This window comes from Acipenser ruthenus, chromosome 7 (genome assembly GCF_902713425.1).
Source record: "Acipenser ruthenus chromosome 7, fAciRut3.2 maternal haplotype, whole genome shotgun sequence".
Lineage (NCBI taxonomy): Eukaryota > Metazoa > Chordata > Actinopteri > Acipenseriformes > Acipenseridae > Acipenser > Acipenser ruthenus.
This window is the reverse complement of record NC_081195.1, coordinates 50,662,454-50,679,747: the sequence shown is the minus strand read 5'-3', so window position 1 is coordinate 50,679,747 and position 17,294 is coordinate 50,662,454. Positions and strand designations below refer to the sequence as shown.

At 36.4% G+C, this 17,294-nt stretch overlaps 1 protein-coding gene across 7 annotated transcripts in view; it reads right to left on the bottom strand.

The window, feature by feature from the left end:
- Positions 1–15,276, bottom strand: part of LOC117415675 (ataxin-7-like protein 1) — a 31,246-nt gene extending 15,970 nt beyond the window's left edge. For 2 of the 7 annotated variants that reach the window (XM_034026308.3, XM_034026309.3), the window contains exons 1-4: positions 14,858–15,276; positions 14,342–14,410; positions 11,809–11,913; positions 1,104–1,317 (exon numbers count right to left, since the gene is read on the bottom strand). In XM_034026308.3, coding sequence (XP_033882199.3) covers positions 1,104–1,317; positions 11,809–11,913; positions 14,342–14,410; positions 14,858–15,029 — 560 coding nt within the window. In that variant the 5' untranslated portion in view covers positions 15,030–15,276. Of the gene's footprint in view, positions 1–1,103; positions 1,318–6,940; positions 7,009–8,857; positions 9,102–11,808; positions 11,914–14,341; positions 14,411–14,498 lie in introns of those variants that run through there. The other 5 variants (XM_034026310.3, XM_059027225.1, XM_059027226.1 and 2 more) reach the window with 5 other exon arrangements.
- Positions 15,277–17,294: the final 2,018 nt, after the last annotated feature.

Here is a 17,294-nt window from a genome sequence, read left to right as displayed (position 1 = left end):
CGTATTCCATTCATCTGTGACAGAAGTATGAACCAGCCCTTACAGTATTCTTTTTTTAACTGTGACATAGACGGATGGATGAACAGACATACAGACACCCCTCTATATCCCCAGAATCATGTGTGACTACCTCCACGATCTCCTGCGTAATGTGTATGGTCTTATTGATATTAAGCATTGTTCCCCAACTCTTCCTAGAATCAAAACAGATTCTGATAAACATTCATCTGTTTACATACTGTTGCATCACATGCTTGGAATAATTTGTTAACTGATTTTAGAAATAGTGATCATTTTTGTAATTTTAAACAAGTTATTTTAAAGGATTAGAATGTTGTTTGTGGTTGTTTTTAAATTATGATTCCTTTGCCTGTATATCTGATTGAGTGATTGTTTCTTGTTGTAACATGTCATGCTGCTGCCTTTGGGATGTCCTTGCAAACGAGGGGCCTAAGCCTATACATAGTTCAACAGGAAGCAAAAAGATGAACCCTAATGAATTTCACCTTTAAGAAAACCCTGTTGTACATCAGCAAGATAAATCAGCAGTTTAAGTGTGAAGACTGCTAACAAAACCTACAACATGTTACATAGAATATTCATAATATCAGAAAACATCTTTCAAACCAAAATCAGGAGAATACATTGAAAAGCACACTCTCAACACTAACTACTGTACTTCTTACAAAATATAAAATAAAATTGTCATTAAAATTCAGAAGTATAAACGTCACCAAAAGAGGTTGACAGTACAACAGCAGTATGTCATTATTCCAGATTACATCAGTTGGTCTTGTGAGTAGATAAACTAAAGATTTTGTATTTAATAAAAAATAAATAAAAATAGTAACTCCATGATGATAAATGCGATACAGATATAACTAATTACTTTTCTATTTGATCTCAATAGTGTGATGTATATGTACAGTAATATGTAATATAAAGTTAACAGTTCTGTTAACAGCATGGAGACAACTAGAGAGCAATAGGCGCTTTTTACCAGATTTTGACATGAAAGTGTATGCACGTTACTTTGCAGAACCTTACAACATACTTGAATCACACTGCTTTATTCCATCATTCAGAATGGACGCAGTACTTACCGTGGTGTATCCCTCGAAGGAAACCCTGTGTGCTGCTGTTTATTAATGGAGGTACATAGATTGTCTTTGGGCATTCTTAACGGCTTTGAGTTGCTGCTGAAGGTGTTATGGCCGATACAGGTTTTGGGTTTCATTTGAACCACTGATGTTCTAGAGTTAAAGGGGGCTGAAGCTGGTGATGGAGAGAGTTTACACCTGGAACTGTGTCTTTGTTCTGAAATAAAAAAGAAGGCTGGCATTATCTTAATGCACAAAACTATGTCTTTAATTTCATAATCTTTATATAGATATAAATGTAAACTATATAATGCTATATACAAGGATGGAAATAAAACTCCCATTGCATAGCGGTTTGGTCCATTCCTAGTTTTACTAGGAGTTTAATAGGAGTTTTTTATTGTAGCTAGTCAAGCTTGTAGTAAAACCTGGAATCGGTGAAACTGCTAAGCAATAGGATTCTTATTTCCATCCATGCTATATGCCTACATTTGAATGCTGTAATCTGACAGCCTGAGTATGTTTTGAATGGACATTAAAAGCTATAACAAATGCTGTATACAACTCAGGAAGCTTCTAGTTACAGGACACAATATTACAGTTTATGTTCAAGTAGTGCTATGAACTGTATTGTCTCCCCCCATTTCCCTCTTCCCAAGTGGTGGGCAAAAGAAAGGAGAATTAATAAAAATAATTGTTCACAAAAAAAAGTAGTGTTATGAAACTATCTGGTCAAACTAACCAGCGTTTACAAAGGATGGAGGGATAAGACTAGATTTCAGAGGTGGCCAACTAAAGCCTTTCTCCTTGACAGTCTTAACTGTCAAAGCTGCTGGTGGCTGAGAACTCACACTTTGAATCGGTAAGATGTAACCAAACACTAAGAGGTGTTTCAAATAAATTACAATTTAAGTTACGCAAGTTTATGATGCAAACAAAAAACATAGAATATAGTTGCTTAAAACGGCACTTAATAATTCCAAATTATTTTGACTACAAACTAAGGAATGCTGGCCTATTACTCTTCATCATAGTATAAAAAAAGCCACAGACACCCTACACGCTGTGTGAGATCAAATGTTTCCTTTAGTCCTCACTGTGGTTGTGATTAACAGTCAAATGCACAACACTGCATTGCCAGTAATCGGTCCTGGTTCAGCAATGAGCTCTTGGCTTGCGGCCATTTTTAAATTCATCCACCAATTAGCAACATTACGTCTCCTCCAAAGAAACCTGGAAGCCCACGTCATATTTCTCATACTTTTAAACTAGCGGGTTGTATTTCATGCTATGTGCCAGCCTTGTCCATGGTCAGCACAGCTCAAGAGTGGGAACACTACAACCAACTCAGGCCAAGAGATAATAAGGAACTACTCAAGCGTTAATTTTAAAGTACTCTAACCTAATGCCAGACAACATTATTCTACATATGCGCCACAAAAATGACCAAGTTAACACTAGAGCCGCCACGGTTATAACTAAAACCGGCGCCGGCAGTCATTATCACTGTACATTTTAAACAACATCTTAAAATGAAAGACAACTATCCAATACAACTCAAATGTTTTATTCAAGCACATCATATCAAACAACTGCACAGCTGAAACGCCATATTTAAATAAACAATTAAACATAAAAGGGTTTATTTTCTAACTTACCACATATAAAGCACTACTTCAAAAAATAAAAAAAAATATAATAAAATAAATATTTTAAAAGAAACTAGTGTGTAAACAGGTATATGTACATACAAAACGGTAAAAAAGAAAATGAAAGTAACATGCGTTAGCTCTTGTGTGTGTCACTCGGTGCAGCACAGAATCCAGGTTGAGCTGCTGCAGCCTGCAGTTTTCTGATCGAAATGTTTCTGCTGAAGCACTGTGGCTAGCTTCATATATATATATATATATATATATTGTAGGTTATATTAAAAATAAAAACATGTATTAAAGTCAGTCAAAATTACAGCTTTGTTGCGAGGTGGGCGGGCTTACAACTTCCTTATTTTCGTGATCCTGCCTTTCAAACACCGTCAAGGTATTTATTTAGAAAAAGTCAAACGGACAACCACATAACTTTCAGAAACGTAGAGCAATTTAAATTTGAAAACCTCAACCCGTCAAAATGACTTCCATGGCTAGTGTTAAGGTGGTACACGTGAATAACATACTGTAACAACCCCTGGTCTTGAGGCTCAAAGCAGGAGACGGAGAGGGGATGGAGGCGCTAACAAAACTACTTTATTAATTAAACAGGGTCCGTGTTTGGGTCAGGACTACACCACAGAAAAAATAAATCCTTCCTCCTGTCTCTATCCTAAAAACCTCACTTACTTTCTCACTTGTTCTATTACACACACACTGGCTCTAAGCTAATGCCACACACAGAGAAGAGAGCGGACCACTACTCTCATATGGAGGGGTTTCAAAACAAGGGTGTCTAAATGACATGGTCCGCACCCAACAGCGGCTCACACACACACACACACACACACACACTACCGAAAGTACTGGTATGGTCCCACCCCAAAACAATACAGATAATGTGAATGCGCAAGGTCAGATGAAACAAAAGACTGCCAACCTGAACTGACCGGGTTGCTACAATATATTGAACTTACATTCATGAAGAGATATTATTTAAATTTTTTCCAGTACTCGAGTAATAAATGAGTCGAGTAATTATAATTATTTCGAGTACTCTAACCCACCCCTATAAGGAACAAAAATATTTTAACTGTTTATGTACTGCACAGCGCTTGAATTTAAAGTATTTTTAAAATTCTTAACATTGAAAAAATAAAAGATATACAAATTATATTACAAACTAAAGCTACCCAAGTTATTAAACCAGCCATATTATACATGATTGAGCCACACAAGAATATATACAGAATTACAATCTTTAAACAAACCAAACCCATTCAATGAAAAGCTTCCTTTGCTAAAGCTCTGTGACTTTTCTGTAACGGCACAGTTTATTTTCATATTTTTTTAAATACTGTTATTGGCTCCTATAGTGCAGGAAATTAAACCTACTACATTCTAGAACACAAATTAAAACACAGCAATGCTTTGCAGTACTGCAAGCTGTGCACATCGTCAAATGAAATGATGCCTCTCCTCACGCCACAAAATGTGGTTGGAACATATTGGTTACCAAGTCGTCTACAGTTCAGTCATCTATCTAGCGCTTAAAACAACATCAGCTGCAGTACACTCTGGGTATTGTTCACAAGGACAATCTAACTTTCATGACTCACATTTTTATCTAATGAGCACCTGGACGCATCTCAAACAACCAGATTATGTGTAATACTGTCAGCACTCACATATCCAACCCTATCAAATTTTGACTTCAGTGACGGTTAAACGCGTGTGACACATATCTGATTATTTCATTTTGGCCCATTCCAACCCTTGTATCTTTGTGTTCCCTGAAAAACGAACTATATCAAAAATATGTATCTGAAAGGACTGTGTTTTAAAATAAGTAGGCTTCCCATTTAGATGTACTGTATTGCTTTTGTTGGTACAGTACTATATTTTTTAACAGAAGTAATATTTTAATTCAGAACGATATGATTCTGAAAATATCACTTACCAATAGAGACGACTGGACACGTGGGCTGTAATACAATACATACTTTTAAATCTGGTATGTATTGTAGCAGTATGTAAAATTCACTGTTAGTGACCCAACAGCAAAATGAAATCAAAATGTTACCCATGCACAGAACTTCGTGAAACGGAAAAGGTAATGCAATTTAGCAAAAGATTAAAAAAAAAAAAAGGTTTCCAGAATTAAAACGGTATCCAAAGTCAGTATTCAAAATTGCAGAACATAGTGCTCAATAAGGCCCTAACATCACAGTTCACTTGCAAATGAAAATGCACAAAAACAACTAAAACATCAGATATCTAAAACTGTTTAATGATAAACTGTTCCATTACCCTAGCTTGTCTCGTTTGCTTTGTTTTGGCTGCATTTTCGTCAGGTGAAGCTGGAGGAAGTGCTGTGTAACTGCACAATATAAGACAGACTGATTTGGCATTGGAGAGAATTTATTTATATATTTATTTTTTTAAACGCGGGCTGTGACGGATATTCAGATATTGTAACATTGAGATGGGCTTTGTATCAGAAAACTGTTGACACCCTAAATACAAGGGCGGTAAAACGCTACTGACGTGGATCTGGGTAACAGATATCCGAGTGCTGACTGTATCTCAAACGTAGATTCTGAAGCACAAAAGTACTTGCACTAAGATGGCAAAATCATTAGTACAATTACAAATCAGATGAGCGGTTATATACCAAGGACAAGAACAGGCAAACTGGTACATTTCAGTATAAATGATTAAATGGGGACATTCACATCTTTGATAATTATTTTATTATATCTGGCAAAAAATGTAGCATTTATACTATAGTAACTACCTAATAAGTATTGTATAGTCTAATCAAAACTTTAATAAATGTACTTATTTCATAAAACCCCATCATCCTGCAAATAAATCTTGAGTTAAATAAATGTAAATCGATATTCAATTTATATACAGTATGGTGGACAGAAAACAGAGATCAAATTAAACTAACGCTAGGAATACATTAATTGTGGTGACACTGTCTTTATAATAGCTTTTGAAAAGAGACTGATAGCAACACACAATAGCTGAACAAAAGATAACTGATGGTTTTTGATGTTGTATGCAGATTTATCAATAAATTAATTTAACACTCAGGTAAGATTTATAAAAGGTGATAAATTATCTTTCAGTTGGGTAAACATTATTATGCAAATATATTTTTTGAAATCCATCTCTTAAGAGGAGCACAGAATATTTCTTATAGTTGTTTAACTGTAAACAGTTGTAACTGCTAAAACAAGAGCTGCCCTTTGCTGTAGCAACTGTCAAAAAGGAGAAGCTGTTGGATCACAGTGATGATTCAATCAGTAACCAGACTTTAATCTCATTAAAATTGATGAAAATAATATCATTTTGCACTTTTTGCACCAACATGGCCAACACATTACTAGAAATGTGATATGAATGGCTGATAAGCGATTCAAATGAAGGCCTGATGTACAGTACTCTTTTTAGATAGTTGTCAAATCTTTAAATAAATAGGGCCTACTTTACAGTTTCTTTTTTTTTTTTTTTATTTAGTCGTCGCCAATTATTTTACCCCGGTTTTCACCCCAGTTTAGCATGCCCAATTAGTATTTGTATCCCCGGCTCACCGCTCGCAACCCCCCCGCCGACTTGGGAAACGGAGGCTGGAACACGCGTCCTCCGAAATGTGCTCCTTCCAAGCCGTCATTTTTCGCACTGCAGATCCACAGCAATGCCACCAGACCTATAGTGCCGGAGGACAACACAGATCTGGCGGCTCCGCTGCAGAGCCACAGGCGCCCTATCGGCCACAGGGGTCGCCGATGCGCGGTGAGCCGTGGATTCCCCTGCCGACCTAAGCCCTCCCTACCCGGGCAGCGTTCAGCCAATTGTGCGCCGCCCCCTAGGAACTCTCGGTCACGGTCAGCTGTGACATAGCCTGGACTCGAACCTGCGATCTCCAGGCTATAGGGCACATCCTGCGAGGAGCGCCTTTACTGGATGCGCCACTCGGGAGCCCCCCCTACTTTACAGTTTCAATTTCAATTTCAATGTTATGAATGTGGGCTGCTTTAGGGAACTCTTGCAAGTCTTTAATTTTGCTACAGAATTTTACAAAATGCATCAATAGGACCGAAGAAGTTACGATCATTTTAAAAGATAACACAAGAGACAACAAAGTACAATACTGAGAGCAGTAGAGCAAAATGCTACACAACTTACTGTTCCTGCTACGCATGTCTTTTGAAGAGCAGTCCTCTCTAATCACTGAGCAACTATTCACCAGCTACCTGTAGAGCCAAAGGGTTGCACATCATCAAGAAATCATTATAATTCTGCTGATGTTAAAGTATTGGAAACAATGGAAGCTTCACAGTAGATTGCACATCTTGGGTAAGAATGTCAAAAAGGTTCACATAGTTCATCTACATCCCCAGAGTGTCACATTTACTGTTTACACCAAAAGATAATGTACCTTTTACCTACAATCTTCTATTACACTTGTTGTACTACAAATATTTCAATCATTGGTGGTTTCACCACATATTCCAGATTAAGCCCCTTTCACGCTGGCATGCTCTAACTGAGTCGGAACCTACCCAGGTCAGGACCCAGTGTCATGCGGGTCGGGCACGTGATTTCACACAGCTTTTGATAAATCAGGGTTGATGTGGGTGACAGACACAGGTACACAATGTGCGTATCAATGCCCCAGAAGAAGCTTGTTACAGACACTTCCATCCAAGCTTCTCTGGACTGAACTGTCGACCCAAATGTTGATTAGAGCAAATGTTTCTTCATCCCTGCTGCAATCTGGCTCATGGTGTGTCTCAATCAATACAAATATGTCTAAACAGAATAAACAGAAATGTTCCTTGCAGAAGTGAAACCTTCACACAGGCGTGGCTGTTTATTATTCTGAAAGCTTACGAATGGCCGTCATGCATTTTGTCATGCTCAACCCGACTCAAAGCGTGTCGACCCACATCCCGAGGTGGGTCGCTGGCACCCAGGTCAATCCAGGTAGCCAGAGCCTGGGTCGGGACCCAGGTAGGAATGTGCCAGTGTGAAAGTGGTTTCATTTTGAGTTTGCAATGGTACATACGTTTATTTGTTTCTATCACTATACTATTTTGAATTTAGCTCATTCAAAATGATTACTTACATCTTTACAATAACAAGTACAGTGATATATTAAAGATATAACGTAAAGAGAAGTCTACAATTTGACTCACTAAAACAACTGGCTCTCTCATCTTTGCAAAATAGTGAGATGTTTTATTTCACAGAGGGATTAAATTCTGGTACAAATTGTAAATGTCTTTTTTTTTTTTGTTCAGGTCTGTTTTGTATCAAGTACTTCTGATGCATTTTGTGGTTGTTTTTTCTCTTACAGAGAGTTTTTGTCTTAATCAATCTGCAACAAGACAAAAAGATGCATTTGTCTTGCCCAAGACTGTCAGCTGGTTTCACGGATACTGAATAGAATGTTATGTAAGGTAGTCAAAGACGCTAATCAGGGTCTGTGAAACCAGCCATAAAATAAAAAAAATAAAAAAACATGGTTATAAATATGCCATTCATTTGTTATATAGATGCCTAAATCAGAAGCAATAACAAAGCACATGTAGATTACTATTAGATTGTATCTATATTCTGTAACATGCTACATGAAAAAAGAAAAACTACAAATTAATTAAAACCAGGAATAAACCAGTGATACTTGAAATGTTACACAGTTAAAAGGAAAAGCACTGCTCTGTTTGAAATATAACCTACTGTACTACTAAACCAAACTGAATACTGGAAAGGAAATGGCATAAATTTCACTTGTATTATGCATTAACTGCCAAAGGAAGTAGCACAGTGCAATGGAACAAATGCTCACAAACACAATTTGTTTATACAGAACAACCCTATTCCAAGAACTGAAACCCACATATTAAAAGAATGCTGATAAAAACGATACTTCAAAAATCTACTTTCATTTTCAGAAAGAGAGACAACAAATATTCTAAACTGTATATAAATTAAAATGGTGTTTACAAATTATACCACATAAAAAGAGAAGTGCAAAGTCAACGCAAAACAGCTTAAAATCTTGCTCTCGGATAACAACGGCAAACTAAAGCCACTTACATAGGCTCAGGCTGTCAGCTTAATCAGACTGCACAAAAAGAGTAAACATGATGCATTTCCTGGAGTTTAACGCCATGGAGACTGAAAAAAGAAATCCTGCTGCCAAATTTCTTAGAGCGACTATCAAAACAGCACTATCAGACTATAACAACATGATTTACAAGCGACTGCGAGTAACCTGTTGCAGGAAATACCCAATCCAAGCCAGTCTGTAACCACTAGTTTAACAGGCATTGCATAAACACCAAAGTTCCAGGTCCTGCCGACTGGGCACTACAAGTTAAAAAAAAAAAAAAGATGGCTGGCTGCCAAGTATAATAAGCAGAAAATACTGCTGCCTGTCCCTGTTTAGAAATCGCATTATCTGCACACGCACACACTGATTTTGTTTAAAAGCAGACTCTCAAGTTTCTTTTAATACTGTAATAACTAAGTTATTGGCAATGGACAATAATAGCAACCATAACCTTAGGATTTCTGCAACTGTTTTTTTGTTTTAAACTATCTTCTCCTTTGCAGCACCTTCGTATTTTTTATTTTTTTTAACCAGGAAATGGTACTGTCACAGAAAACAGCTATCAGACCAGAAAGACAAGAGAAAACAGGAACGGAATCTCATTACATTTTTAAACATGGCCATTTATGTCACTTTATGTCAAGTTTTTGCATTTTGAAATCCACACTACACAATATATATTACAATATATTATTTTTAAATAAAGGCTGTACGTTTAGATTTTACTATTTAATTGAAAAGGGACATGTTGATTTGTATTTGAATATATATGTTATTTTTTATTTGTTTTTGTTTTGTTTGTGGTGGTGTGAAACAAGATACTATCCATTAATTATTGAAAGAACTAAATTATCAACCACATTTTGGGTTGATTTGAATGTAAACAATCAAATCCCAATATTATTTACTTGAAAAAACCTTTGCACATACAGACTTTAAGTAGGCTATGTGATCAAACACATAAATTATCAAATCAGATTATTTTATGTGCTATATTATCATGTTCATATTTTTAAATAATACATATCTCAGTGATATACAACCCCTGCCATGACTGATAAAACAAAATTACTGGCATCTGGATCATTTACAGTAGTTAAGTCATCATGACCTGCCCCCACTGTATGCACATATGCAAATGTGACATACTAGTCACCTCCACATTCCCCCAGATTATGGTACTCTGAATAACTCATGCTACAGAATGTCCTTAGAAAGTTTCACAATTGAATAAGCTGTTCTCCAGATATGTCTAAAAATGAATTGTGACAAGCAGTAGACACAAACAGGGCCCCTCCATACACTGTCTCAATCATGAATACGAATGTCATTAGCTAATTGAATCATCACTTCTCTCTCTATATATATTTTTTAAAAGTGTGACCGACAAAGTTACAGGGCGTCGCTATATAGCCTACTCCCAGATTCTACATTCAATAACTCAATATAATAATGTAGATAGATACATATGTAACAGATACAATATTTTACACATGCACGTCCACCATACCCCCTTTGACATTCATTTTTTAGCCACAGCTTGGGGATAACATTTTAACTGTAGCCTATAGCACAGTATTATATGTTTTACCTATAATTACATCTTTCAAATGTTTGACAGCAAGACATGCACACAGATAATATGTTGGAATGAGAACAACAGTAAATGATTAAATGATTTTCAATATATTATTTCATAATGATTAGATTTTAACTGAAAGAGAATAGACATAAATTTAAAAAGTTGCTGTAGGAAACATGATATGGAAAAGTTTCTTTAATTTGTGGAAAAATCTATTTGAATTGTATAAACACTATGCATGAAATGTATTTTTATTAATGCATCATTATGATAATTGCAGTTAGACAACTACAGAATACATCCTCGACTAATCAATGACTGTTGTGACGGCAAATTGCAGCAGAAGGGTTTGGTAATCCTGTGCACATACAGTAGTCGCCTGTTAGTGAAGATTGTTATTTGAAGTGTTACAGGGGGAAATCCGAGGCTGTGAGACATTTGCTGGGTTTGGCTTAATCCTAACACAAGACAGACTACTTCTGTAAACTAATATAACATGAGAGCTGTAAATGAGAAAAGGGCAACCCAGATTACAATTTCCAGACAAATTCTAGAAAATGTCTTTCAGAAAGTAATAAAGATACACGAAAGCTTTTAGCTGGAATAATGCCTGCAGTACACTATTTGAGTTATTACAGGTTTTCCTAACGTATGTTCAATTAAACACACCTGAGTGTTTGCCTGTAGCTAGTTATTAAAATACTATGGCTAATCAAGCTCAAGCTGGAATGGATTTTATTCCCATCGACAGGTTTATGCCGACATGGACTAAAAATCTAAGTTTGAAAAAAAAAAAAACACATGTACTATATACGTTATACTGTAAGCATGCCAAGCAAGTCTCAGACTGCTCTCCAAAGAAGTTCCAAAACAAATACTTGGTCTATATTAAAAAAATACTGTATTTCAAGTCCACCAGTAATATTAACAAGATTGACTAGTAGGCCTACTCTTAGAGCAGTGATTTGCAAGAGCAAGTGAACATCTCAAGACTAGAGCAATTCCTGTTGCGATTAATAGGTATGCAAATACTTCTTAGAACAAGACCTAAGAATTAAAGAATTAAATAAATAAATAAAAATAAATATACTAAAACAAATAAATAATGTAAATAATGCATAAACCTCCTGTGAGCCGCTCTGCAGCGCCTCTTCCCGTGACCGCCTTCATTGAAAACAATCGCTTTTGCCACGCCGCGTCCGGTGTGAACGCCCCTTTACAGTTTATTTGACGTTGTTTAAATTACTCTAGCCCACCTTAAATTGCAGAAGCACTGTGATTATTGAGACAAAAAAACTAAATGGTGGTAATGGTGAACCCTCCACGTAACACGGTATTTCAATAAATACTTACCGCAGTGTGACTGGAAAATCTGTGGTTTTAATAATTGATTGCAGATATTGCAGACAACCAGATAAAATTCGTCATGAGCGGGAGAATGGCCAAATATGAACATATCTAAAAATAAAATGGATAATGTTATTCAATTAAAACATTTACATAAACATATCTACATTCCCAAAGTGTGTTCTGAGAACGGGTAAAACAATTAAAACACCTGTTTTTAGAACAATTTGCATTGTTTTCATTTATTAGTAGTCATAATCAATACTGACTGCTTTTTATTTTGTGATCTTCTTTCTGAGAACTGCCTGATCCTGGACTAATGTAACAAATTTTTTTTTTTTTTTGGTTCCTGGGTAGTAAGTGTTATTTCCTAATTGCTTATGCCTCAAAAGTATAGAAAACGGCTATTATTCCCCACAAACTTTGCTTTTGTGACCAGGACAGTGATATTTTGAAATTTACCTATTTCTAATGAGAAAACGGGCGAATTTGTGTCTTTTCGTTCGCATAAAGTCAGAAAAAAACAACATATAAATCCAAATTAACATGTATTTATACTAAAGTAATACAAAAATGACTACAAAAGATTTAGAAGTGAGTAGTTTTTCGAGATTTACGATTATACTGTAAATCACTTTCACGAATCAGCCCCCAAATGTAGTCTCCCATCATGTTCTCGTTATACTGTCCTTGGTAGCGGCGTTCAAAGTCCAGTATATCCTGGTGGAAGCGCTCGCCTTGCTCCTCCGAGTACGCTCCCATTTTCTCCTTGAATTTATCAAGATGAGCATCAAGGATATGGACTTTGAGGGACATCCTACAGCCCATTGTGCCGTAGTTCTTCAGCAGAGTCTCAACCAGCTCCACATAGTTTTCGGCCTTGTGATTGCCCAGGAAGCCCCGAACCACTGCGACAAAGCTGTTCCAAGCCGCTTTCTCCTTACTAGTGAGCTTCTTGGGGAATTCATTGCACTCCAGGATCTTCTTTATCTGTGGTCCGACGAAGACACCGGCTTTGACCTTTGCCTCAGACAGCTTAGGGAAGAAGTCTTGAAGGTACTTGAAGGCTGCCGACTCTATATCTAGAGCTGTGCAGTGGTGGCATCAGCACCTTCCGGGGGTCCCAGCCGTACTCATCATACTTCAAGGCGTCCAGCAAGGACTTGATGCTGTTGTAATCCTCTTTGAGGTGCACCGAGTGAGCCAGGGGAAGAGACGGGTACTTGTCACCATTATGGAGCAGCACGGCTTTGAGGCTCCTGGATGAGCTGTCAATGAAGGACAGTATAACGAGAACATGATGGGAGACTACATTTGGGGGCTGATTCGTGAAAGTGATTTACAGTATAATCGTAAATCTCGAAAAATTACTCACTTCTAAATCTGTTGTAGTCATTTTTGTATTACTTTAGTATAAATACATGTTAATTTGGATTCATATGTTGTTTCTTTCTGACTTTATGTGAACGAAGAGACACAAATTTGCCCGTTTTCTCATTGGAAATAGGTAAATTTCAAAATATCACTCCTGGTCACAAAAGCAAAGTTTGTGGGGAATAATAGCCATTTTCTATACTTTTGAGGCATAAGCAATTAGCAAATAACACTTACTACCCAGGAACAAAAATTTTGTTACATAGTGAATGATTACAAATTATTACAATGTGTCAAGATGAGCTTTATTGCAAGGAGTACAAGACTTCTGTGGAAGCACGCATCATAATTTAAATTGCAAGGGTGTGAAACTGAAATGAGGCTGCAGAGAAAATTAAACCTAGTGAAGGGAAGTTGTGATTAGTGTTAAATAAAACATGAAAGGTTGAATGCATGTGCAAATGAGTGATTAACCTAGTCCTATTACAATGCCCTGTTCCTTCAAGCACAGGAAGAAGAATGATTGGGTAACTGTGATACTGTAACAACTAAGTGTTAAGGTGCTGTCCAGAGAATGTATTATTACCAACTGAACAGCAGTTTAAATTAAGGAGCAATGATGTGACTTTAAGAAACCTAACCACAGTATTTCTGAGAAAATCAATAACTTTAACAAATAATAAAGCCTGTTGCCATTACTCAAGTTGAAGCAGCCAGGACAAAAGTATACTTGACATGTCTGCTCCAAACTAACATAAATTTGCTTTACAAATGGTACTGATTTGGTATACATCAGTAATTTAAATGTTTTGAACCTGTAGAAAATGTATACTGTATATGCAGTACCCATTACAAACCATGTACCTTATTTAAAAATAATCACTTAGGGTTGGTGACTCTTGTGTTTCTACCACTACAACATGTGAATCTTTGTTAGTGGGTAGTTAAGTTTTGCAGTGCAGTAGCTATAAGCTCAATTTTATCTCAGCAGGTAAACCTAAGGCTGGAAAAACCTTCAAGTGACAATGTGTTCCCAAGAGGGACGTCGGTCAGTTACTGAATGTTGTAAAGTTAGTGTTCAAATGATCACATTTGTGTGTGACTGTGATGACATAGTCAGCCAACCAAGATTTTTTTTTTTTTTATAATCATTAGGCCAACTTACCTTCTCTATTAAGTCTCACCACCTCCCTGCCTTTTCCACACTCCTTTCCAATCTCTTCTAAATCTATATCTGCAGATAAATGCAAAAGAGGTCAGATGTCTTACTATTTAAATTGTAACTTTCCTAGAACTGTCATATGAATATATGAATAACTTACATGTACCTGGCCCACATGCTGGCGGAATGAGAGAGTCGGTACCAGCACGAGTATTCTATCTAATCTGTACTGTCTGAACTGTAGTGCACTGGGCAGCTGTCACGAGCAATAAATAACAAAGAAACACTAAGCCTGACAGGAAACACAGCAATACTGCAATACTTGCAACAACAACAAAACAAAAAAAATAACAAACACTGGGCCTCTCTATGTATCTCTTAAATGTAAATGTCTGTATATTTATTTCGAAAAAGAGAATAGCATGGAGGACACCAGTGGCCACTCTCAATTTCTCAGCATTTGTGCACAACTTCAATGTCTCGGCATGGAAAAGAATGTGTATCGTGTCGGGTTCTTACTGTCAGAGCAGTGTAATTTAGCTGCGTCGATAAAGGTGGACCAGGGTTTGTACAGGAGCGCATCTATAGTGGGCAGTTTGCGATCCAGTGTCGCCATTGCTCTTCCTTCTTGTTGCTTATTCCTTTCCTTCGGCAGACAGCGACACGGGACTCGCAAAGCGCCTGACGTCATATTCGTGAAATTCCGTTGTCAGTCGCCTCGGCTTAAAGGAGGAGCACAGGGAGAAGACAAATGAAAGATCAATCTGACCCCGCTGCGGCATCAAAGAGCATATTAGCCGTTCATAAAAACATATCTAACATCATAATTCACGATAAACTGAGGAAGGTTGCAAGTCATACAGTCATCACAATATTAGACTGTAACGTTGGTTTATGCATTTAATAGTTAACATAGTGTTCATGATTATGTACTAAGGGTCTCCAACCCTAGTCCTAGAGAGCCCCAATCCTGCAGGTTTTATACGTGTCTTTACATCATCAGTGGCTAAAGATCTGGAACACATGGTAATCTTGACTAATTAAGCCAATAATTTGTTCAATTAAGTTAATGAGAGCTCGGCTGAAATGAAAACCAGAAGACCCAGTAGCTCTCCAGGACCAGGGCTGGAGACCCCTATGTAACAGGGATAGTTGTTGTGGCGTGCTAGGGTAAACTCTGATTTAGTTTGCGAAACATGAAGTAAAATGGATATATGATAATGTAAAAAAAAAAAGTGTTACTCAGTTGTTGTAAAGGTAAAGTTAAGTCTGAATGAAGTGTGTATCATTAAAGATTTGGTGGGTACAATACACTTGGCAGCTATTTTTTTTTTATTATTGGAGAAGGATCAGTGTGGCCCATCTTTCCTCTTATCCCTCTCTATCATGAGATTGTATTTTAATTACATATTATTGAGTGTTTATATTTGCATATCCTACCCAAATATGAGTCACCCTTATTACATAGAAACCTTTCAAATGGTGTTCTAGAGAGGTAAGTTGTGATATCAGTCTGATAAAATATCACACTGATTAGACTGGGTGTTATATTTCTTAGTTATATTTCATTGCCAGGTCATATAATAATCACTTCTGTCTGGAACTGAACACGTCTTTCCTCATGATGATTAATGTTGTATTATATGGTTTGTAGGTTACTGACATCTGAAACAAAAACGCATTGGAAATGTAAAAAAAACTCCAAGTTATCAAAAGAGGCCAGCCATTTAAAGTGGCGAGATCATAAACACAAGCCAAGTTTCAAGAAACCATTGGCCCAAATTAAAAGTGAAATTGTGCTTTTGGCTGATTTACTTTTGCTGCGCCAATACCCTGAAAACACGTAAACTATCCTTAAATGTTTCCCCAGGGTGATGTACAGCTATGACCACAAGTTTTACATCACCCTATAGAATTAACTCATTTTGCTTCATAAATTTGAATGAAACCTGCTGAATAACGTTTTTGCATATACTTAAGTGAAAAAAAGCATTTTGTAGTTTCTTTGATTACATGTTGTTAAATAAAATATCTAAATTATGTTCATTTTTAAAAATGTATTTAATTATGTCTTAATCCTAATGCAAAAATTTAGGCCATAGCGGTAAGTTTTCAACAATTGACCTGTTTATAATAACAGGTGTACAGTACTTCATAATATTACCACATAAAGATATCATCTGTTTGATGTGACATTTAAAATATTGTTTGTGAGTTGTAAGATGCACATCAAATCTCTTCCTATAAGATACTATATAAATACCACTATAAGGCACTATTATATTCTTTCATGTAATGGCAGGAAATAAAACAAAGCCTATGCAGCTAGTTATATCTATACTACTTTGAGAAGACAACATACCCCCAAAAAATGAATAAAACAATTGCAACTTCATAACATTATTAAGAATATTGTTGTTTTTAAAATGTTAAGACAATCAAATAACAATGTAACTGCTCGGTTCCATTTTGTCTGCTTTCATTCTCACTGCTTAAATCTTTTGCAATCTTCTGAGCTTTGCTGCTACCAGCGTCACAGACATTGCTTATTGCAACTGACAAGGACATTCTGTTCTTTGTATATGGTTACCAAGGTAAGAGTAAACATGCGATACAAAACGATTGTTCTGTGTGTATGTTCTTGTGAAGGATATATTTATTGAAATGGATTTATGTTTTTTGGGGTTTTGTATTTTATTTTGAGCACCATAAGGTCACTATGAAGATATATTCTAACATGACAATAATTCCGACTGCAGTAAAACTTGTAACAAATCAGAAACATCCAAAGTTATTGCATTGCCACTGACACTACACTACTTATAGACTACGTGGATTGATCAGGGTTACCTTTGATTAAAATATTTGTTTAGATTTTTTTTTTTGGCAGAATTATTATGTTGATGTGAATATATTTCTTGGACCAAACAGTACAGATACTTTAAATATGTGTTGT